This window comes from Rhyacophila brunnea, unplaced genomic scaffold, assembly GCF_057557595.1.
Source record: "Rhyacophila brunnea isolate RB1 unplaced genomic scaffold, BYU_Rbru_1.0 scaffold_19, whole genome shotgun sequence".
In the NCBI taxonomy this organism is placed as follows: domain Eukaryota; kingdom Metazoa; phylum Arthropoda; class Insecta; order Trichoptera; family Rhyacophilidae; genus Rhyacophila; species Rhyacophila brunnea.
Window position 1 is genome coordinate 10,267,549 of NW_028232848.1, and position 24,976 is coordinate 10,292,524.

General features: G+C 34.2%; 1 protein-coding gene across 2 annotated transcripts in view; it reads right to left on the bottom strand.

The window, feature by feature from the left end:
* LOC147072726 (uncharacterized) overlaps window positions 1–14,051 on the bottom strand; it is a 115,233-nt gene extending 101,182 nt beyond the window's left edge. Inside the window, exon 1 of one of the 2 annotated variants that reach the window (XM_085946165.1) lies at window positions 13,519–13,980. In XM_085946165.1, coding sequence (XP_085802291.1) covers window positions 13,519–13,771 — 253 coding nt within the window. In that variant the 5' untranslated portion in view covers window positions 13,772–13,980. Of the gene's footprint in view, window positions 1–13,518 lie in introns of both variants that reach the window. The other variant, XM_085946164.1, reaches the window with a different exon arrangement.
* Between the last annotated feature and the right edge of the window lie 10,925 nt (window positions 14,052–24,976).

The following is a 24,976-nucleotide window of genomic DNA, read 5'->3' on the forward strand; positions in this document are numbered from 1 at the left end:
CCATTTCAATTGAGCATGTCCGGTTTCGGAGACAATGCTAATCATCATGGAAGGATTATTGCGCGGGACGGTAATGGGCGATCCAACGATACGAATTATCATTCCGGCTTATCTATTCCACTGTGAAATTTGATTTTCAAGGGCGAATATGGTAACATTGATAACATGATAACATTGAAAACGTGTGCTTATATTGTATCTGTATAGCAGCGATTTACAAACTGGGAGGCGCGGAGTGTTGCAAAGGGAGGCGCGAAAAGTTTAACACAATTATTATTAAGGCGATACTTCAGTGAAACGGCAAATAATTTTCAACTAATAGGCGCGACGAAATTTTGGACTCGCTGGCAGTCTGAGAGCGAACGCCGAGGTGTCAATACGTCATTTTGTTTCGTGATGTCGACGGGGGTATTAATTCTTGAATTGTATAAAGATGACTAAAAAACTTTACGCATGTACTTAAAAAAGAAAACATGTGAATGAATATACTATTATTATTACGAATATAATAATAAACATAACATAAAAAGGACGCATGTTGAACTTTTATGACAAATTATATTTCGTTCGGCTTGCGTCATTTACACCCGCGACTCGTAATCCGCGCATCGCCTAGTCACGATCTTTTTAGACCATGCCTCAGCTGAGGTATAGCACATGTTTGCAGTTTGCAAACGCATAGTTTATTAAACGGCCGCTAGTTATAAACTACATAAAAAACAGTCCTATAAAAGGTTGTTTACAAACCTGTCAGAAAATATGGAGACTAATTTTATAATACCTTACGCTGGCTATCTCGTAACAAATGAAATAAAAGGATCAAATCATAATGTTGAAATTTGAGGGAAATTTGTTTAGGAACGATAATTTTGTTGTTAAACTTGTCTATTTGGTTGAAATTTCATTCGTGATTTAAAAAGACTAAGTGAAGGCATTCATAAAAAATTAGAGCTTTGGAAATCAAAATTACAAAAAAAAATAAGTTCGCCATGTTCCACTTTTAAATTTCTGCGCCAGATATATTGAAGTAAACAAAAATCTATTTAAGTGCTTGTCCTTGGTCAGTTTGCTAATGCACTTATTAAATTATTTTAATTGTAAAAAAAAGTCGCCCGCGACGCTGCTTTGTTTCAGGACTATTAAATATGTGGTTGTGCATTGAAATTTGATGTGATACCTTTTTCATTTTTGTATTAGTACATTGTTGACTATTTGATAAGGTGTCTGTATTATTTAATGAAGTAAAGGCGGGGAAGCGCCAAGATTAGATTTTTTTAAAAGGGAGGCGTAGTAACATAAAGTTTGGAAACCATTGCTTTATAGAATGGCCAAACGCCCCTTTTATACGCTACATATTCCGTTGTTTCACATTTTGTCCTACTATCCCTATAATGTATAAAGCAGGAGTTCACAAAGTGTGTCCCGCGAGATTTATGTTAAATCTGTATTATTTTTTATTCTTCGTATCGAATATTAAAAATTATATTTAAAATTAAATATCCTCTGGTAAGAATGAATGGTCAGAAACTTTGATATTTGTGTATGCGGATGTGCGAAGTGCTGTTCCCGTAAATATGCAGTTTGAATGGAAGGGAATGAAAAGGGGAAACTGCACATATGAGGACCTATCTTATAGAACAGCGAGGCTTAAATACCCAGCACAATTTTATTTAGCAAATTTAAATTTAATTTCAAATTTTGAAATATTTAAATGATGATGTTTTCTAAATTATTTCACCAACTAGTAAGTAATCCATATGTGATTGTAGTTACAACTAGGGATTGTAATACCGGTATTCAATTATTTATCGATAGCGAAATACCGGTATTTTCGGTATTAAGAAATGTTATGTTTTCGAAAATAAATTAATGTTATTTTTTTATTATTTACTACTATATTGTTTAAATATATAGTGTATAAATTGTATGCTGCCAAAACGCAAATATATTGACTGAAACCAACAAAAGTTACTTAATATTAAAACAAAATCCCTCAAATTTACTTATAGAATTGTCGCTATGATATTTCGAAAAAGAAGAAATTCGTGGCAAATATCTCCAACTATTCTATAATTATTACTATTGATCCAACGTTGATAGTACATCCAACAAACGTTGTATTTTAGAAAGATTTTCCTGTACCCAGAATAGTATTCTGTAAAAATTAGCAGTTTTAAAATATTATCATCTATATATATGTATAAAGATCAACATAATAAATGTAGGTAGATTGCAAAAAAATAGTATTTGAATAGTTATATTTATTGATAGGTACTTCGTTTTTACAACGTTTTTATTAGCTCGTATTCTTGTTTGTCCGGTGGTTGTTTGTCCAGTACAAATCTTGCAATCGATTATTTTTAACTAACTTCCCGACTAGCTAGACATTTGAAACTTTTATAATATATCAGAACACTATGCCAATGCATTCTTTTAATACTTTTAGCCATCTTTAAGCAGAAATGAATTCATTTTCAGTTAATTCTCTTTTGTATCAAAAGTTATTTCGGAAGTAATCCGTAATCCAATCCACTATTTTTTTTCGTTTTTTTTTTTTCGACCATGCCCAATCCTGATAGGATCATTACGAGAAATGGGTGTCAGCCACTTGCTCTACCTATTAGGTCCATACCCTGACACACACAAATTGAAAAACAATATGTGTACTTGCCAGACCCAGGATTCGAACCTGGGACCCACGGCTTTATAGTCCAACGCTTATGCCGCGCGGCCACCGTGGGAAATCCACTATTATTGGTTGTTAAATGGGTGGTCCTAGCAACTAAATTATTAATATATACGTGCGTTACTATGGAAATCAAAATGAAATGTCAAAATGACATTTCAGTATTTTATATTTGTTTGTTTTTTATTATCAAGTACAAGTTTGAGCATAATAATTCAACAGAAAATTTAAAAACGTTGTATATAAAAAGTTATTTTTATCTTGAACTTAATTATTTTATTTTATAAGTTTTGACAAGTACCGGTATTAATACCGGTATTCAATAAGAAATACCGAAATACCGGTATTGATATATTCATTCGGTATTGCAATCCCTAGTTACAACTATGTGTTTTTTATATCGTGTTCTTTTATTTACACTAAGAGTTGGTCGTGTTTGTCATTGTTTGCAGTCGAAACAAGAGCGTCGAAACATAGTTTAATTGCATGCCCAGTTCAGCGGAAAAGTACATAGGTACATAATCTCAAAATAAGTTTATTAATTGACCCAAATAAGACAATCGCGTGTGAGGCAAACAAACTCACGATTTTACAAGTTCGTAACTTTTGTGAGACCGCACCCTTTTACAGAGAATGTTGACGATGACTGTACTGCGACCTGAATACAATTTAGACAAACGATACATTCTATGTATTGTTTATATTTTTGGTATATTTACAATACTTATATATTTCCGTAAAACTGTAATAATACGTAAGCCTTATAATATCTTTTTATCTTGATGAATACCGACATATTTATTACATTCAATGCCGACAAAGAATTTATTACACACATATACAGCGCTCGAAATAGAAAATTTTACGAACCGGTACGTTGCTCGATAATTTTCCGAAAATATGACTGACGAATGCTTTGTCTTTAATCTTTTTAGTTCTCGTTAATTGCGTTTGTCTTCTCTTTGCTTTCGAATAACCGTTAATAATTATGACACTCGTAAATTCAGCAAGCTAACGTAGTAGATTTTTGGGTTTCCACCGTGTGACCGTCTTCCTCCTTTACTCGACGTTTCGGGCTCGTTGCAGAGGCCATTATCAAGAAATGATATGTTTTATGATGAAAATGTAGTGAAGGTATATGAATGTAAACGTTGCTCTAATGCCGGGTCCACACTGGCAACATGTCGCGCGACAACCTCGTTAAATTTTACGATAATTATCATAATTGCTTAAGAAATTTTACGATAATTATCATACTTATCGTAAAATTTAACGAGGTTGTCGCGCGACATGTTGCCAGTGTGGACCCGGCATTAGAATGTCAAAAGGAATCCGATTAACTAAGAGCAAACGTTGCTCAGAGTAATGTGTCAATCGTTACGACCAGAGATACCGGCTCGAATATTGGATTTTGCTGATAGTCCTGGAAGCCATGCGTCTTGATAATGGCCTCTGCAACGAGCCCGAAACGTCGAGTAAAGGAGGAAGAAGGACACACGGTGGAAACCCAAAAATCTACTACGATAAAAAACAACCGTGAAAGCCTCAAACATTATATCAGCAAGCTAAGTTTGATTTTTACTCTAAAACCCATACTTGTATACCCTCTGAATACTATTACCTATGAGCCCAATGCCTATCTTTGGATTATATTTTTATAAATCACACCCTACGGTAGAATATTTACAGATCACCCATCTCTGAAACAGGCATCGTAAATGTGATCCCCGAGTCTACGAGCATAAATCACAAGTTGATTTTTGTATGTATGATTGATTCAGACCAAGACTCCAATATCTAAGAAATGTGTTGTATAGATTCATTACTAACAAAATATACAAAATATACTAATTTAAATGTCATCTCTACTTCAATAGACAATATTGAGAGTCCACGGTTTCAGATACATTTAAAAATACACCTGACAACTTTCAAAATTCGCGAATCACTTGAGAAAATATTTGGATAAATTAATTAAGTAAGTAGGTATGTACCTACCTATTATTCAAATATAATTCGCAAATCTGCACGTGTCATTGCCGATCATCAAGGACGTGACGTCCAAAGACAACGGAAGTAAACGAGGCATCGCGAACCCGACAAAAAATTGCAGTCCTGTTAAACCTTTTATGTTAATTAATACATTTTGTTTCCACCCAGCGAGCTGATTATTTTAATGGAAAGATATTTCCGTATGTACCTATTCTTATAATATCTAATGATTCTCCTCGATTTGCCGCCCTTCGAGTAACTGCCGCCCCCAAGCGACGCTCAATCTGCCTACCCCCATGGGACGTCACTGCCAGTAACGCATAATATACAGTGGCGAAGGGTGGAGGTAAGCTCATAAAATCCGACATAAATAGTGGATGCTAAACTTTTTCAGTCAAACGGATTTGTTTTCGTTGAACTAATACTACATTGCGTAGTGATACTAGTATTTGTTAGTTTTTAAAATTCAATTAAATCTTACCTAATCCAAGCCATAGTGGATAATAATCAATAAATATTTTATAAATAGAAGAATATTTTCTATCGATTACGGTTTGGGTAGGCAGGGCTTAATGAATTAAAAAAAAACTAATCAAAACCGCCTGTAATATTATTCAACGAAAACAAATAAGTATGACTGAAAAAAGTGTGCAATATTTTGTCAGATCGCCCATAGCATACCTAAACTATTATGGTTTGATTTAGGCAGGGATTCATTAAATCTTAAAACCCAAAACGGCACCTTCTGCAATTTGTATTCTTAGTTGAATGAAAACAAATATGTATAACTAGCAAAGTTTGTGTTCACTATTTTGTCGAATCTTAATAGCCTACCTCCACCGCTCGCCACTGATACACACTATCCCCTCACTTGATAAAAAAATATTAAATATATTATTAACTATACAATAAAAATGTCATCTGTTATCTCCAACTAGTAGGTCGGGGTCCAAAAGATCATAAAAAAAACACGTTAGATACAATATGAGTTTACATAAATTAATATAATCTGTTTTAGTGAATTATTTAAACAGATGTTCCATATTCAAATTACATGTGATGGTAAAAATAACATTCTTCCTAGTGGGTGGAAAATAAATATTCATTTTATATTTTTTACGAAATATGGACCTAACCCAATTCTAGTTGGTCGTAATTGTAAATTATAAATACTTAAACAATGTTTTTATTGATCAACAATTAATTCCAAAGATTTAAGACTAAATTGAAATAATTACAAGATAAAAAGAACTTTTGTATACAACGTTTTTAAATTTTCTGTTGAATCATATAAACTTGACTTGAAAAAAAATGTACTTGATAAAAATAATACTGAAATGTTATTTTGACATTCATATTGATTTCCATAGTAACGCACGTATATATTAATAATTTAGTTGCTAGGACCATCCGCTTAGCAACCAATAGTGGTGTCGAAATAACTTTTCATACAAAACAGGATTAACTGAAAATGAATTCAATTCTACTGAAAGATGGCTAAAAGTATTTAAAAAATGCATTGGCATCGTGTTCTGATATATTCTAAATGTTTCAAGTGCCTAGCTAGTCGGGAAGTTAGTTAAAAATCGATTGCAAGATTTGTACCCGACAAAGAACCACCGGACCAATAAGAATACGAGCTAAGAAAAACGTAAAAAAGTAAAATACATAGGTACCTACCTACCTAATTTGTAAAGGAGCAAACCAAGTGTACACAATGTAAATTGAAAACACCTCAGTGGGTCTATTCTATACAAAAGGCGCCTATCGACAGTAGTTTATCATATTTATGATTGAGGCTTATAATTGTTACAGTTAGCCGTATAAAATGTGTAAACTGTCAAAACTGTCTATCTCGCTCTAAAAGTTAACAGCCAATAGAGGGGCTGTTACAACATACCTAGCACTTTTTGGCAGTTTAGACGGTTAACTTGTTACAATTGACCGCATCAATACATACATTTGAAAAACTACCGTCGATAGCTACCGATAGCCGCCCTGTGTATAGAATATACCCACAGATATATTATTATTATACCTACTACAAAAAATCTTCAAAAAAATACGACGCACGGCGGAACCCAAACCCGCATCCACTGGAGTCGCGCCAATGTGCTTTTCCAAAAGTCGACTGCCAAAAACAACGCAATCTAGTTGATTTCGTAATAATTAGATAGGACACACGCGGTTTAATTCTTACCTGATATTGGGACTGGAACAACACATTTAGTGGCGATTTTATTTCACGCAGGTGACGCAATAGATTTAAAAGGGGGCGTTGAAAAAGTTCTAACTAATCATAAAATTATTATATTATATACCGAAATATAAAAAATATGCGTATTTCTCAAAAAAATGTGTACAATATTATACAAAGCATAACAGAATCCCTGCAAACTAACCTCAAAAGCACTTATACCCGGGGATAACTAATCAAACAGTCACTGAAGTCCCGGGACAGCAAGGCATGCGTTGCTTAGGGGAGCGGTAAATGAAGGAACGAACACGAATATTACAACTTATGGTAGCAGAGGTTGTTGTTCATGAAGCAGACGATGTCGATTTGTTATAAAGTGCCGACATCTTAGAAAAATGGAAGCATTAAAAATCCTGGTAACCCATCCATATTCCTATTTTGCATCGTAATACCCGATGGTGGTTTGTTGCATTGGAAAAAATCACGAGGGGGCCTCCAAACCTGACATTGCCAACACGTTCCTAAAATACAGATGTTTCGTGGAAATGCAATAGTCGTTGGTAGGTAAACTAGCCAACAAATTTGGATACAATTTGAAACAGAAATAAAAAAGGATGGCACTTTGCCTAAGTAGGTACATCACTAGTTGGTGAATGGTTTTTATTTTTATTTGTTATCGTAGGGGGCCTCAATATCAACCAGTGCTTCTGACCTTGTCGTCATTATCCCCACCACCAAACACATTGGTTAAGCACTTGAAGCTTCTAGGAAACTGGAACGTCACCCTCCATCAGTGTTGCCAACCGTACTATAATTATAGTATTTGTACTATACCTTTGTTCCGCGTTCTATGTACGATATAAAACAGGTATAGTAGGCCCAAAATACTATAATTTTGAATATGTAAAAACTAAAAAGTACTAAAATTTATATATTTTCGTTCGATAAATTGGTGAAAAGTACCATAATTTCGCAATATAAGAAGATTTGGAGGACTTGGAAAAAAATGCTCGAAAAACGTAAAAAAATCCCTTGACTTTGGTTAAAATGAAATTTCTTGAATTCTTCGGTAAGCTTTTATGAAGTCGGAAGAGGTACCTAAATAAAAAGGGGTCTCGGAGTTTCTCAAATTCTCCGTATTTTTTTTTTGAGAAACAAAAAACCTATATATTTTCAACAGATGACAGCTGTAGGTACTATATTTTCCCCCAAATAATATAATTTTGGAGGCTCTGTACTATAATTACACTTTGAAAAGATGGAAACACTGCCCGCCATCCTCTTTTGATACACATTTATTTGGAGATTATTGAGGTTTGTAAACATTAAAATAATGTTTTTTTTATATTATCCATGCTATTAATAATTTATACTCAAAAATGTTTCTAAACAAAAATTTATTGACAAATAATAAACTCTAAATATCATTTTATCATCATATTTCAAGTATCACGTTATTAAGTATTATTTTTTTAAATCAACAACGGGGCACGTGTCGTATCTTTTGATTTGGAAATATTGGTGCAGTGTTTTTTTTCGATGATAACATTGATAACATTTTCGTGTGTGTATTTGAATGGCGCTATTCTATAATACAGTGTTTTGCAACCTTCTTCTAAAGCGGCACACATGACGAGCGTCGCCAATTTAGCGTTTTTCTTGCCAGATCTAGCATTTTTCGATAGGCATCTAGACTGCAAAAAACGCATCTGGCTTGTGGCGTTTTTACTAGCGTTTCTGATGCCTCCAACAGCTTTAAATGTATTGAAAAAACCCTAGATTTTTAGTTTATTTAATTTCATGCGCATCAAGTTTCTGACTATCAGATACAAGTGTATCGGCTTGAGAATCTAGCGGCCGACGGAAAAGTGTACCGGGCACGCGTTGACTCATTAGCTCTGGGGCGTTCACAAACATAATACAAAGGCCCCTTTATTCGAATACAAAGGCCTCCTATATTATATACGAGCGCGACACCGGTGTCACGTCTGAAACGGGCCTAGGGTTTAGCGGAATTACGTGGCAGCGAAAAACTAGTAACCGAGATCAGTAGGGTGCACTTGAAAGGTCTCCATACAGCAGTCGATTAAAATAGGTTGATGACAATGATATATATTATGTGTGTCTTTCTTAACCTTTACAGTATATATAATATACTTACTACCAGACATGGTCTTGGAGAGATTCGAACGATTGGACCTAATCGGGTTTCCCGTTGCAATAAAAAAAATAATAATAAAAAAAACAATAGACTAAAGTTGGTTTTAAATTGCTATCAAATATTTGTGCAGTAGAATCATAGAATTCTCCGGAAAAATCGAGTAACTACGGCGTGTTTCTAATAAAATTATTCAGGAACTAATAGCGCCTGTATACTTTCATGGATTTACTGGCACCAATAGTGTGTAAATTAACCTAACGCGATAATAACTGTTCATACGTAATAGTGCTGACTGTCAAGCCAATCTCATTCTTCATGCATAAGCGAGACGCGTTGTTGTCATTGTCACACTATTTTTGATAGGTTGTGAAAATTGGTGAACGTAATAAATGCTCTGTGCGGTGTAGTTCGTATTTTTTCCAGCAGGTTCGCCACTATCTTTCTAACCGCGTGAAAATTTAGAAGCTTTCGAACTTTTTTGATCCATGCATGCAAACTTGCAACGTTCACGATAATACGTGTTTACGCGGGCATTTTCTGTTATATCCGTGATAATCCCTACTGTCAACATTAAATCCATGCACGTATAACCGGGGTATAAATTATAATTAGAAAAAGGTTTCCAAAATATGTCAAAGATTATCAATCTGCATCATGAAGATACAGTACAAAATAATACTGTTATTAACGAATAAAAGCTGCAAGTATTTTACTGTGTTTGCAATTTTATTTGTCAATTTTCTGATTAATAAGTCTAAATTTTGAATAATTATGCCTAATTTGCCGACAAAAAGCCAAGAAAAATAATATAATGTTTAGGTAAGTAATTTTCACATACATAAATTATGTATTGTTTTTTTTTTTAATTATTAATAAGTAATACCCATGTCCTTGCTTTTTCGTACAATGTGGTTGTTAGTAATTTTGAACAATCACAAACACTCAGGCTTTGAGAAAAACACATAAATATTGTGTCCTCACCGGGAATCGAACCCATAACTCTCGGGTGGAAGGCCAGCGCCTTGCGCACTACACCACGAGCGCCGCCAGATAATGTGTTATAATGTAGTTGTTAGTGAAGATTTAAAAAATAGGTTTTTGTAAGTAAACAAATCACAATAACTCGTGATTTGGGATTGCAATACCGAATGAATTAACAAATACCGATATTTCGGTATTCCTTATTGAAAATTGAACCTTGTCAAAACTTAATATTATAGAAAAGAATAAGTACCTATCAATTAGTATAACTATTAAAATCTATTTCAAACACTATTGTATAGCAACCTACTTACGTACATTTACTATGTTGAACTTTATATACATATATGTATAGATCATAATATTTTAAAACTTATAATTTTTACACATACCTACTATTTATAAGTCTGGGTACAGGAAAATCTCTCTCAAATTCAATGTTTGTTGGATGTACTATCAACGTTGGATCAATAGTTATAGAATAATTCGAAATATTTGCCACGAATGTTAAAATATGTTAATTCATCGCGACAATATTCTATAAGTATATTTGAGCGATTTTGTTTCAATATTATTTAACTTTTGTTGGTTATTTGGCAGCATAAAACTTATACATTTAATTTCTTATACATTAAACTTATATATTAAATCAATATAGTAGTAAATAATGAAAAAATGACATTAAAATCGTTTTCGAAAAACATAAACGTATATTGAACATATATAATTTAGAAAAACACTTTCTGAGAGCATACATTATAACCAATAGAAAAAATCTTTTTTGAAAAAAGTAAGCCAACCCGACGGGGATTCGAACTCCGTATCTCCCAGATATACGCCCTGATCCGCTGCATTACCATTATGCTACGAGGTGACATACTAATAGCGACAAATTTTAACTATTGGTCAATATTAATACCTACTCATCAATGTTATTCCAAATCAAGCTACTTTGGCAATCGATTTTTGTTTCTTAAATCAAAGTAGGTAACTATTTACTTATTACTTTGATTACTAACCGACGTCGTGGAATTTCTCCAATATTTTTTAGATGTAACTACTTGCACTTGCTAATAATTTATAATTAACTATTTCTTTTATTCAATGAATAATTCACAAGATTTAAGAATATATCATTCTGATTATTGAACATATATAATTTAGAAAAACACTTTCTGAGAGCATACATTATAACCAATAGAAAAAATCTTTTTTGAAAAAGCCTTTTGCCAAAGTAGCTTGATTTGGAATAACATTGATGAGTAGGTATTAATATTGACCAATAGTTAAAATTTGTCGCTATTAGTATGTCACCTCGTAGCATAATGGTAATGCAGCGGATCAGGGCGTATACCTGGGAGATACGGAGTTCGAATCCCCGTCGGGTTGGCTTACTTTTTTCAAAAAAGATTTTTTCTATTGGTTATAATGTATGCTCTCAGAAAGTGTTTTTCTAAATTATATATGTTCAATAATCAGAATGATATATTCTTAAATCTTGTGAATTATTCATTGAATAAAAGAAATAGTTAATTATAAACGTATATGCTTCTTTAATACCGGTATATTGGATTTTTTAAACCGGTATTTCGGTATCGTTAAAGAATTGAATACCGGTTTTGAAATATCGGTATTGCAATCCCTACAGTCATGATGGGATGGGTTAGGCGTTAACCATTTTTGGAGTGGAACATAAGAATCGTGACCCATACCTAGGGGCCTCGCGAACATGCTCCGATCGGGCGTCGCGATTGCTAAGACCGGCCCTGCTTACTGCATACATTATATTGTTAACTCACCGACAATAATTGGTTACGAAACTAAACATTACTTCTAGAATTGTAAAGGAAAACAGATAAAATTATTGACATCCGGTACTTATGTATTTGCTTTGTGTTTATGGCAGTGATTCTGATGATAATTCTTACCTGTTCGAAATTCGGCAATTGCCTAATTACTAAATAAATATAATATTGCTACTAAAATATAGGCCCAAGGTGGCCGCGCGGCTTGAGCGTTGGACTATCACGCCGTGGGTCACAGATTCGAATCCTGGGTCTGGCAAGTAGACATATTGTTTTTCAATTTGTGTGTGAGTCAGGGTATGGACCTAATAGGTTGAGCAAGTGGCTGACATCCATTTCTCGTAAAAAAAAAACAAAATCTGTTAATACAAACCTCTACTCTGTGGCGGCCCATTTGATCCTATTAGGATCGGACATGGTCGGAAAAAAAATATATATTTAGTAGAATTGAATTCATTTTCAGTCAATTCTGTTTTGTATGAAAAGTTATTTCGGAAGAAATCCGTAATCCAATCCACTATTATTGGTTGCTAAGTGGGTGGCCCTAGCAATGCAGCTATGGAAATCAAAATGACATTTCAGTATTCTATATTTGTTTGTTTTTTATTTACTTCATATCAAGTACAAGTTTGAGCATATTGAGTGTAATAATTCAACAGCAAATTTAAAAACGTTGTATATAAAAAGTTCTTTTTATCTTGTAATTGTTTATAATGTGTTGAGAATGCATTCTTAAAACGTCATGTGGTGAAATCCAATCATCTCAATTACGGTTATCCAGGTTTTTTACCCGGATATATGTAAATTTGATGCGGATATTATTACATTTAATTAATATTCAAGAAGTTGATCCGGGGAACCTTGTGTATTCAAGAAAAAGATGTTTACAGATACTACAGTTGAAATGAAATCGGAATTAGGCATTCCGCTCTAGGGCCCATGACGTCCCGTGGGAGTAGGCAGATTGAGCGTCGCTTGGGGGCGTCAGTTACTCGAAGGGAGGCAAATCGAGAGAATCATTTGGAATATATAGACATAGCTGCTTAAATTTAGTAATATCGAAAATATCGTTCCATTAAAAAATCACTGGTTGGAAACAAAAAAGTTTTAAGAGGATTGTATTTTTTTTTGTCGTGTTCGCGATGTCTAGTTTACTTCCGTTGCCCTTCGACGTCATTGGTATCCAGAAACGATCTGTTTTATTAACCAGTACGCACGGAAATTGCGTTGGCCGTCGAAACTGAAGATACAACCCCCTCTTACGGAGCGTCCCACATACCGCTCTTCATCCACGATTTAATTTTGTTTTCAGTGGTAAGTATATATTTTGTTAGTAGGTATTGTATCCATACAACACATTTCTTAGATATTGGAGTCACGAAAAAATGATAATAAATACTGTATAAAAATGGGGCGGCATTTTGTCTAGGGACGTCACTGATAGGCAGGTATTGTTTGTTACAATTCTTAAAACTAATCTAAGCATACAAAAATATAACTTAATATTGGAGATCTTACAGCTTATTTGGCCCCCAAATGCCGGTTCCGGCTGACGTTTGGAATTATTAGATATTATTAACAATTCTTTCTTGGTTGGATAGTACTGAATAAATCGGTAAAATTACAAAAGTCATAATAAAATAATATAATAAAAATGTAATCATAAATAAAATTAAAAACATAAATATGGTCTTACGATCGTCGGGGTTCGAAGGCGTCTCGTAGAATCCTAGATCCGACTGCGACCTCCCCCTCTTGGAGTACTCTTCCATCTTCCTGAAGCTCCACGATTTTCGAATGGTGCTTCTCAGTTTCATGTTAAGTCTGAGGAACTTGGTCTCCAGACTTGACGAGGAGCTGCTCGAGTGAGAGCTTCCGGACGCCATGGACATCTTGCCCTTGTTCTCGGACAAACTCTCAGCCGAGTCTGTCATTTTCTCCATGACCATAATAATATTATTATTAAATTTAGTTTAATTTAGATTTGGCACGGGTTTGTTTAAATCACTTCACATTAATATTTTAATATCGCGTGTAAAACTTTTATATAAGAAGCACATTATTTTATTATGAATAGATTTATCTTCATACGTATCAAATTATTTTTTTATTTCGATTTCCATCAAAATTTCTCAGGTCAAGTAAAAGTAGAATATGGCTAGAGTTTAATATGGGGTACAGTAAAAACAAAACAATGATTCGGTTCGTGGATTGTATGCGTACGAATACGTAAGAATACCTACTAATACGCAATCATCTGTTGCCAGGTATTTCGTACGGCTCCCCATCCTCACGCACACCATCGACCAACCGGTTACATGTAAATTGTACGTAAAACATTTCACCGTGGCACAGTTCGCCATGAGCGTTCTTATCGGAAAGAGATGGCCGTATCCGTATACTATACGGTCTCCAATTTTATTAGATTCAATATAAACATTAATTCAATTTTCATAGCTGAATTTGGCAAAATTCAAGAATAAAAACCCAACCTAACCTAACCTAACAAATAATCCAGTATATCGGCTATTTTCAAAATTTGTTTGCTGCTAGCTTCGTGTAAAGTGTAAAACGACAAGAACCGTGTTTCATTTAGACATGAATTGTATATCAGTACTATATGACCATTATATGACTCAAAGAGGTTGGACGATCTTTAATATACGGCCATATATTTCCGATACAACATTTCACGGTGAAGCGTGCTACGGCGAACTGCATACGTACAAATTTCCGGTCAAGCGACCAACCGAATCATTGTTTTGTTTTTACTGTAGGTACTTATCACAGCTGAAAATTTAACCTAAACTGGATTCTGAAAACAACTTAATTAATTTGAAATCGAAACTCGAAAACACTGGATCGTAACCGGAACCATTAAAAAATGACGGGTTCGGAGTTTAGAAGGCTAACTTATTAAGGCGATACTTCAGTGAAACGGCAAATAATTTTCAACTGTAGGCGCGACGAAATTTTGGACTCGCTGGCATTCGGAGAGAGAACGTCGAACTGGGAACACGTCAATTTGTTTCGTGATGGCGACGGGGGTATTAATTCTTAAATCGTGTAAAGATGACTAAAAACGTTACCCATTTGCTTGAAAAAGAAAACATGTCAATGAATATATTATTATTGTTACTAATAGAACAACATGGTGTGTAAACTTCCCACCTCCGCTCCCGTTATGTATATGCAGCCACGTCATACGCGGCCGGCTAACATAACCCTTACGTGTGCCAGATCAAAGAATTTAAGCCCTCATTTTGTCCCGAGCAGAACCGCACGGGACTGGTGATGCAACCTTGCACTGAAGTGCGAATGCATGATGTTAATTTATATGGCAACTATCAGAGTGACTTTAATTTGAAGAGTCGCAAGGGGAGTCGAGAGTGTCCCGCCCCCCGTACGCTCTGGCGAATTTAGTAAAGGCCGCAAAATTGGCCTCGGTTGTCACCATGTCCGTGTGTCCTATTGGGCCCGAATGGGGTCGGACCCGGGCAAACAACTCCGCTCGTTCGGGGCCCATAAGTGGACAGTCCCACAGGACGTGCTCTGCGTCCTGCTGGTCGTGTCCACATGAGCAACCCTACCCATGTCCTGCCAAACCAAACCCCTGCAGTTCGGCCGCAAAGTTACTAATAGAACAATAAACAGAACATTAAATGGACGCATGTTGGATTTATATGACAAATTATATTTCGTTCGGCATGCGTCATTTGCACCCGCGACCCGCAATCCGCGCATCGCCTAGCCACGATCTTTTTAGACCATGCCTCAACTGAGGTATAGCCTTAACAATTACCGTCGATAGCGCCGATAGCCGCCTTGTGTATAGAATAGACCCACTGGGAAGGATATCTTGAAAAAATAGTATAGATAAGTAAATACCTAGGTACTTTTGAGTTTTAAAAATAAAATAAAACAACCATAAGATACACATAACTCTAGTATGTAATTATGTGGATGAGTATATTAGTTTTCTGAAAAACCGGGAATTTTAATTTTTATTTGATGGAATCGACCTCGGAACTAAACTTTAAAATGGTGATTCTAACAGCTCTGCTACTTATTGCAAGGTTTATCGAAATAGTTAATACGGTACCTAACACGTTTCCTTAAATTATATTGCTCCAAAATCGGCACGGATAGCGCAAATTTCACGGACAAGGCGGCTATCTACAATAATTGTTAGCACAGTTTACACGTGTTACTTTATTCCAATGGGATGCATTTCGAATCAAGTAAGACGTGTTAACTGTGTTACTCCACCGGTTACCGGAATAATTATTCTAACTGTCTGAATACGACATATCATATTTATCGCTTTTTTGTTGATTTCGGTGTTATGTGATTTGGTGTTTTTTTTAACACACACACACACAATGTAAATAGGGGCGCATTGATCCGTTCCTATTATCTCGAGTACCTATTTCATAAAAACTACTTATGATAAAGTATACGAGCCCATACGATTTTTTTACTTTTGTCAATATAATAATATTTGCACACTTAGCATTATTTATCTTAGCATACAAAACTCAAGTTGTTCAGTTATGTAATAATGTAATGTGTTAGTCATCGTGAGGAATGTGTTTTAGTGGTAAAATGAGTATTTCTGATTTTGACCACATTCAAACTAAAAAGTGAAAACTACCATAAATCTACACCAAAATTAATCTGAGATTTCTGTATTTATTAAAAAAAAGCTCGAAATAGAAAATCTTACGAACCGGAGCGCTGAATAATCATTCAAAAATATGAAATTATGTTAAATATTTTTCGGACATCATAAGGGCGATATGCCTAATAATCCGGGTTTCATTTATACTTGAAGGGGCTCTGCGCTAATACACATTACCCCCCCCCCCCTCAATACAACATTAAAATGTAGTTTTTTTTTTAAATGGGTAGGGGAGAGGGAGGCGGTTTCAGCATATGTTTCCATTCAGCCATGCATGTTATTTCCTATCCCTGTAGAATATTAATTGGGAAAAAAATATATTATTACTAACAATACTTCCGTTTGTCATCAGAGATTGTCGCTGGAGTTTTTTCTACATTGGAAAAAATATAATAAAATAAAGTGTGTGTTTTCATACTCAAAGAGAAGATTTTCACTGCAGCTAATATTGTGATTAATGTTTTGCACCTAAGTTTCATATTTTGTTTTACTTATTAGATTAAACAGTGTGTTAAAAACGGATACTTTTATATCATAAATTTAACGTCACTCTTTCGCTGTTGGTATAAAGACAACTTTTTTTAAAAATACAGTACCCAGAGCGGAATGCAGAAAAATTTGTCATAACTAAAATTTCCTTAGCAGAAAACACTATGCAGAGACACTGTCCTTAAGTTAAGATCATTTTTATTGAAAATAATACCATATTTAAAAATTCTCGTTAGGTAAATTAGGTAAATTATTTTATAATTATTAAACGATGACAAAAATATGACAACTGCATTTTATAAATGCAATAACTATAAATACATATTAATATTTAATTATAATACTCTTATGTTTCCGTTATAAGTCATTATACGTGATTCCACAGGCACCACAAGATTTTTTTTTAACATGGTAACACTAGCATCAAGTGTCATTCTTCATCTGGTATTTTGTATTTCTGCGGGCTGGCGTATAAAAATAAAATAATGTTCTGCAAGTACATGCCAAACGAATTAACACTATCAATATCCATATTGAGATACATTGTTAAAATAATTCTAGTGTATGGACTGTGTTATAGACATGCGAATTTATTTTGACAGCAGCTGTCAGTGGTAAATAGTAATACAGAAGGGGGCGTGTTCATAACAAAAGTAGTCTATGGTTAAGGATTCCTTAACTCTATACTCAGGATTGTCTATAGTTAAGTCATGCTTATCGGCGACTTATCCTTAGGAACGAAATCTTAGATTGTGCATTCCGCTCCCAGTTAACATTACTTTAATGCTGTTTTATATGGTTAGAATGGGAAGAAAAAGAAATGCATTATGAAAAACATCTTTTCAAATACTTCTTCAAATAATAAAAAACCTAAATATTCATCCTCATCTAGTGATTTTGAAGCTGACATGATGCTTGAGTCAGATGATTCATTGTGTCTAGCGAGTGCTGAAAAGGACAATGTACTCTTATGTGATAGGGGAATATTGGATGATGAAGTGATCGAAAAAGAGGATTTTTTGATAATCAAATTTTTGACGAAGTCTACGAATATTTACTATGTGGAAAAAGTGATTGAGAAAATGGATCCTGATTATGTGATCAAATTTGTACGCTGTAAGGGACCAACTACGTACAAATTCTTATATACATTAATAGAAGATATCGCATCTATAAATCGCAATGACGCTGTCGCAAAATTGCTGCAACCTGTACAGACAAATGGAACAACACGAACAATGCAATCATGCACATTTATGTATGATTTTCTAATTTTAATATAAAATAATATCATACATATTAGGTCCTGTTTTATATGTTTTGTCAAATAAAAATTGACATTAATTTTATCTATCTTTTCAACTAACCAAACAATTTTACAGTGGCTGAATCTACCCCCTCCCCCCCCCCCCTGAAACATGAAATGGCTGAAAGTGCACTACAGCCGGGGCACTTTCAGTTTCTCTTTTTTTTCCAGGGCATATATTTTTATGTTGAACTTATCTTAAAAAATTAAACTATTTCCTTCGTTAGGTAAATGTATAAACTACTAGATAAACTTATTTGCATATAGAAATATTATATTCCCAGGCTGTGAAAAATAGTCTTGTGAAAAGACCCCCTCTCCCCTACCTACTTATTTTTGCAAAATCACTTATTTTTCGTGAATTTTCTTGAATTGGGCTCTTATCTTCAAAATTCTAGAAGCTCGTGTATTTGTGTATTACTTCGCTGCAAGGTTCTTTTGTGATTTCAAATTATTTTTCAGGTTCCGGAGACCTACTAATTTAAGGTCCTGGACCTGTAGCCCCTTTAGCCCTTTTTGCAAACACATCTGAAGACCAAACAGCCTATATTATATTATAGACCTTGTAGGACTAATCATTAATAAATAATATACGCACCATGTCAGCACCGCAGGCGATTTTTTTTCCCACAAATCAGTTCTTACAACTTTAAAAACAACATGCAATATTACCTCAATAACATGAAACGGAACGCAATTTTCATAGAAGCCTGGAGCCGGAACGGTATCTTTTAGAATTTCACGAGCAGGAACGGCGCTCCGGTGCGTTCCGGTCTATTTCGAGCCCTGCTTTTCAAGAATAATCATTACGATAAACAAGGGAAACAAATTCAAAGAACAAAAGATATGGGTACTGTTCGGTTAAAGCGGATACAGCGGAAAACGCATTTTGAAAATAGCCGATAAACTAGATATTGTGTTAGGTTAACCTAACCAAGCCTAACCTAATCTAACCTAACCTAAACTAACCCAAACTAACAAATAATCTAGTTTATCGGCTATTTTCAAAATGCGTTTTCTGCTGTATCCGCTTTAACCGAACAGTACCAAGATATGCATTCGGCTAGAAATACGGTGAAAGATAGAATATCAAGAACTCAATTGTAATTTTTAAACTTTTTTAATGGGATTCTTAAAAACTATTTTTTAGAAAACTTATTTTGTCGCCATAAAAAACTGCTTGGCACGTCAGACAGTCGAAAAATATTATTTGGGAAATTTTGGCACGCATACGTAAAAAGGTTCGCGATCCCTGCCCTAGGCCACCTAGCCTAGGTCGAGGCTTCATAACAGTTAGGAAAGATGGATGTTAGCCACTTGCTCAACCTACTGGGTCCAAACACGTCATATTGAAAAATAATGATTTTTTTTTGAGACTCAGGATTCGACCAAGCGAATGCGATACCACTGGACTATCGTGAGCGCTTTCTTTTTTACAATGCCGCCATTCAATATCAAGGAGATAGCGCAAATTTTCCAACCAAAGTATAAAAAAGACTGTTTATTTTTTGTGACAAAATTTAAATGTTTACTCCATTTAGAATCTAATCTGACATCCTCACCTGTTTCCATGTGTTTAGCAAATTTCTGCTGAGATCGTATTGGTACTTTCTCCAATACAGTGTTTCCCGAATATAGATCGAGCTAGTACCTACCCTTTTAGGGATTTAAATTAATTAACCCCCATTTTTGACAATGAAATATCAACTGTTGTTTTAGATTTTCTGACACGCCAATTAAACATTTCCCTTCAAAGTCTAAACACTTTTCCGATTTTTACAGTTACTTATAGTATTTCCGACAAATTTATAGTAGGTGACTACGGAAAATCTAGTTTCTTAGTGTACTCACTGGCGTACATAGTACGCGGACCAAAATTATAGTACATATACTATAATTATTATGGTACAGCAGTAGCGAAGGCTAACATTTGGAAAGAGGTTGACTGTAAAGATTAGAGAAAAAGAGCACACTTGTCAGTAATACGATATTATTACTGATGTGTGAGTAGGTAACGACACATTAAATCGATGAAATTTCAATAACTGACTGTCGATATATAATTGAGCAAAGAGTATAAAGTATGTATTTTCTTAAACATTTATACACATCAAAAATTATTACATTAAATTTATTTTTATGTTTAAAAACAATCTATATTTATTTATGTGATTGAATGCCTACCTATTCATCAGTAGTATTTTCCGTAAGTATACCTGAAAAGTGTGCTATTTTTCTCTAATCTCCACAACCTACCTCGTTCCAAAAGTCAGCCTTCGCCACTGCACCCGTTAGGTATTTCAGTTCCCTTTAATTCTGTATTCCCTGGTAAGTACGTAGGTACATAAGGTATATAATAAAAATACCCGCACACGTTATCGATTCATAAACTTTTCTATTTCGAGCGCTGCTATCTACCACAGTTTGTGAAACACTGATCTAATCCATTGACTGTTAGTTGTATAAAAAATTTGAGCATGTTATGATGTGAAAAAACTTGTTTTGTCGTCAGCGACGCTGTCTGGCGGCAACTGCCAATACAAGTAGTATTAGATAACTATAGATTATACACGGGTAAAGTCGACAAATACCTTGAGAATCTGTAGGTACTTTTAGCAAGTAATGCTGTTTATTACATACTTTTTTAATGTAGGAAGCTGAGTTCCTCGAAGTATTTACGTCGGTTATATTAGTTTCAGCTAAATGGAGGCCCATGTGGGTAATATATTGTTAAACCATTGGTCATGTCGATAAAGCGGATAAAGCAACAGCCTAGCGACAGTAACGTCCCGTGGGGGTAGGCAGATTGAGCGTCGCTTGGGGGCGGCAGTTACCCGAAGGGCGGAAAATCGAGGAGAATCATTAGGTATATATAGAAATAGCCACCTAAACTTAGTTATAACGGAAATATCTTTCCTTAAAAAAATAAGCTCACTGGTTGGAAACAAAGTGTATTCATAATTATTACTAAAAAGGTTTAATAGGACTGTAATTTTTTGCCGGGTTCGCGATGTCTAGTTTACTTCCGTTGTCATTGGACGTCACGTCCTTGCGCACATGCGCAGATTAGCGAATTGCATTTGAATTATAGGTAGGTACCTACATACTCACATACCCTAATTTTAAAAAAATCCAAATATTTTTGCCAGTCATTCGCGAGCTTTGGAAGTTATTACGTGTATTAATGTATCTGAAACCGTGGACTTTTTGTCTATTGAAGTAGAGATGGTATTTAAATTAGATTTAGTGGTATAGGTATTGTTAGTAATGTATCCATACAACACATTTCTTAGATATTGGTGTCATGAGATGATAAAAAATATGGTAGGTATAAAAAAAATGAGGCGGCATTTTGGCACTGCTTAGGGGCGGCTTTTTGTCTTGGAACGTCACTGCCTAGCGATTGGAGGGATCCGAGCTCTAATTCTGCATATAATTACAGGACCTGGTCCAACAGCTTTAATGAATTAATACATAGTTTCTCATCATTTCAATTAAACTCTGCGTGTGGCTCACCAAACCGTATTCGGACTAATTTTATTCACTTTGAAATTATAAATTAGATAATTTCATTAACTATCTTGCGAATTTGGTGCGAAAAATAAATCTGTACCTCAGAGCCAGCATGTAACGATGGCTTAGTGCAGGAATGGCGAACCTTTTTACGTACGCGTGCCAAAATTTCCCAAATAATATTTTTCAACTGTCCGACGTGCCAAACAGTTTTTTAAGGCGATTTTTGTTTTTAGTTTTATAAAAAAATAGTTAATTATTATTTCTTCTAATCTAATAGTATTTCTAGCCGAAGGCATATTTTTTATTCATTGAATATTTTTTTCCTTGTTTTCAAATTACTCAAAGTGATCGTGGAAGCATTTAAACCACTATTCTTTCATATTATTATATTCTCCATCATTGAGCGGTTTTCCGTTTTTAGAGATTCATGTTTGAGGTTAAATAACAAGCAGTTATTATATTTGAATGACTGCCGATAATTAATTTCATAAGGTTTGTTTATTGTATATGTTTATGTTTAATTATCCAATCCTAAGGACCGACCTATGCAATCGTATGATTACATTAAACGTAATGATTTGCCTGCAATTTTTTATACAATGCAATTTGTCATTATTTATGCTTGAATTTCATCGTTTCCGTTTGCGCATCGATTGGTACCTAAACATAAATTATGAAAAACCGAAGAAAATACGCATGGCTATGTCGCCATTGTTTGTTGTAAGGATATTATATTTTATTTGTAAAACCTTTTTTTATAAAAAAAATATTTTTCAAATCCTATATATAAAATAGTAATATTTCTTTTCTCTTCAAAATGAAACCAAATGTGCCATTGGTTCGCCATCCCTGAATTAGTGTCATAATGTTGTTTTTATTATTATTTTAACCATATTCGATTGTAAGATGGGCTTCCATAGAGTGGAGGTTTGTATGAACAAATTTGTGTTTTTAGGATAAATTTAATATGTTAACCATTTATTTACTCAACCTATTAGGTCCATACATTGAAAAACGTTATATTGTATATTTGCCATACGAACCTGGGGCCCACGATTCATAAAATAAAAATGTCGAAAATTCATTAATATCGAACGGCTGAAAAATCTTAAATTACATTTTTCCGAAAGTGTTTTGGAAACGACAAAATGACTTTCAGGTAAAAGTTTTATATTCTACTTCTCTTCACACATTTTGACGTCATGCGAACGTTAGTTTTGCCACTGTTAGCTTCAATGGAAGAGTTTTATACCGATCGATTTAAATAAGAATAATATACAACAGGCATGACCAACTTCAGATAAGCTGTGAACACTAATAAATTGTCTTTTACCGTCACAAAGAAATACTCAATATTCGTCGTTACATTTCAAATTAAATATCATCTGGCAAGAATGAATGGTCCAGAAAATTTGAGCCTAGATTGCAGGATTGAGTTTCAAACAAACAATAATTGCATAAATCACATGGTGAAAAATGTAAATATTATTTTTTAGTATAATAATAAGAGTAATAATAATGTATATTTAGTTAAAAATATAAGTTTACACAATGAAATAATATTGTTTTGCCTACAAAAGAAAGGGCGGCGGCCCGCTAAATATTTTTGATTTCAAAATTGTCCCTTTTACGAAAAAGTTTGTGAACCCCTGCTTTTGGTTATCTTTATTGCTGTCATTCGTTTTCACAGTAGAAGGTTATTTGTTATTATATACATATGTAGGTACTAATTATCACTTTGCCAAAATTTCAAAATAGCACTATAAGAACATACCTAAACACAGTATGTATTCAAAACACTCACATTGTCTTAGGTACAATAACAGTAAAATATTATATACCTAGAATAATCTGTAATGGTCCGTTATAATCACAATAATATGAAGTGTTGAAACTTTAACTGACTTCTAAATAATAATTTTATTATTGTACATTACAATGTATTATACTTTACAACTTTATTTTAAATTTAAACGCACATAACAAACTGTGAAAGTAGCGCGAGATTTAAATAATAATTATCATCATATTGTTCTAAATTTGAATTATATTTTTAAAATATCACAGTGTTGCAAGTGAATTAATTATTTTCGTTACGTCAAAATAATTCGTGCAAAGCCACATGTCATGTTTTGTTTATCAATTAAAATCACACGCGCCGAACGCCGCGCGGCACGAGTACGATTTCCTCGAGCGCAGCGGCCGTGCTGCCGACGTCGAAACCGAAATCTGACTGTTTCTGAATTTTGTTGGCAGCACGCCGTAGGAAAATCACGTGTCATTTTCATATTAGCAATTAAATATATTTATAAATAAATTGTGATTCTAACCGCGGACAAGGACAGGTGTGGAGAGTTAAAATTTTGCGGTTTAAAAGTAGGGTTGTTCAAACCGCAATAATGCAATGTTATTTATTACTTATACGGGAAACGGGAGACACGTATTATCATTGTTTTAAATATCGATATTAAAGTAAGTATATTATTGTGTGGTGATTAATTTTCTTTAGTCATATACCTACTTCAAGGATTACGAAACCGTGTGCCGCGGCGCCCCAAAGTGTCGAAGGGGTGTTCAACAGGGGCGCCGGGAAATATTCAAATTCAGTGACGTCCCTAGACAAAATACCGCTCCTAGGCAGCGCCAAATTTCCGCCCCATTTTTTATCACGTTTTTCTTAGCTCGTATTCTTGTTTGTCCGGTGGTTGTATATCCAGTACAAATTTTGCAATCGATTTTTAACTTACTTCCCGACTAGCTAGACATTTGAAACTTTTAGAATATATCAGAACACGATGCCAAAGCATTATTTTAATACCTTTAGCCATCTTTAAGTAGAATTGAATTCATTTTCAGTTAATTCTGTTTTGTATGAAAAGTTATTTCGGAAGAAATCCGTAATCCAATCCACTATTATTGGTTGCTAAGTTAGTGGTCCTAGCAACTAAATTATTATCTAATATATACGTGCGTTACTATGGAAATCAAAATGACATTTCAGTAGGTATTCTATATTTGTTTGTTCGTTGCAAAATAGCAAAAAACTGATTTGTTGACAATTACTGCCTTATTTGTCCTAAATTATTGATAGGTACATAGAAAGAATTGTCGAGTTTATATTATGATTCAATGGAAAATTTAAAAACGTGGTAAGATATAAAA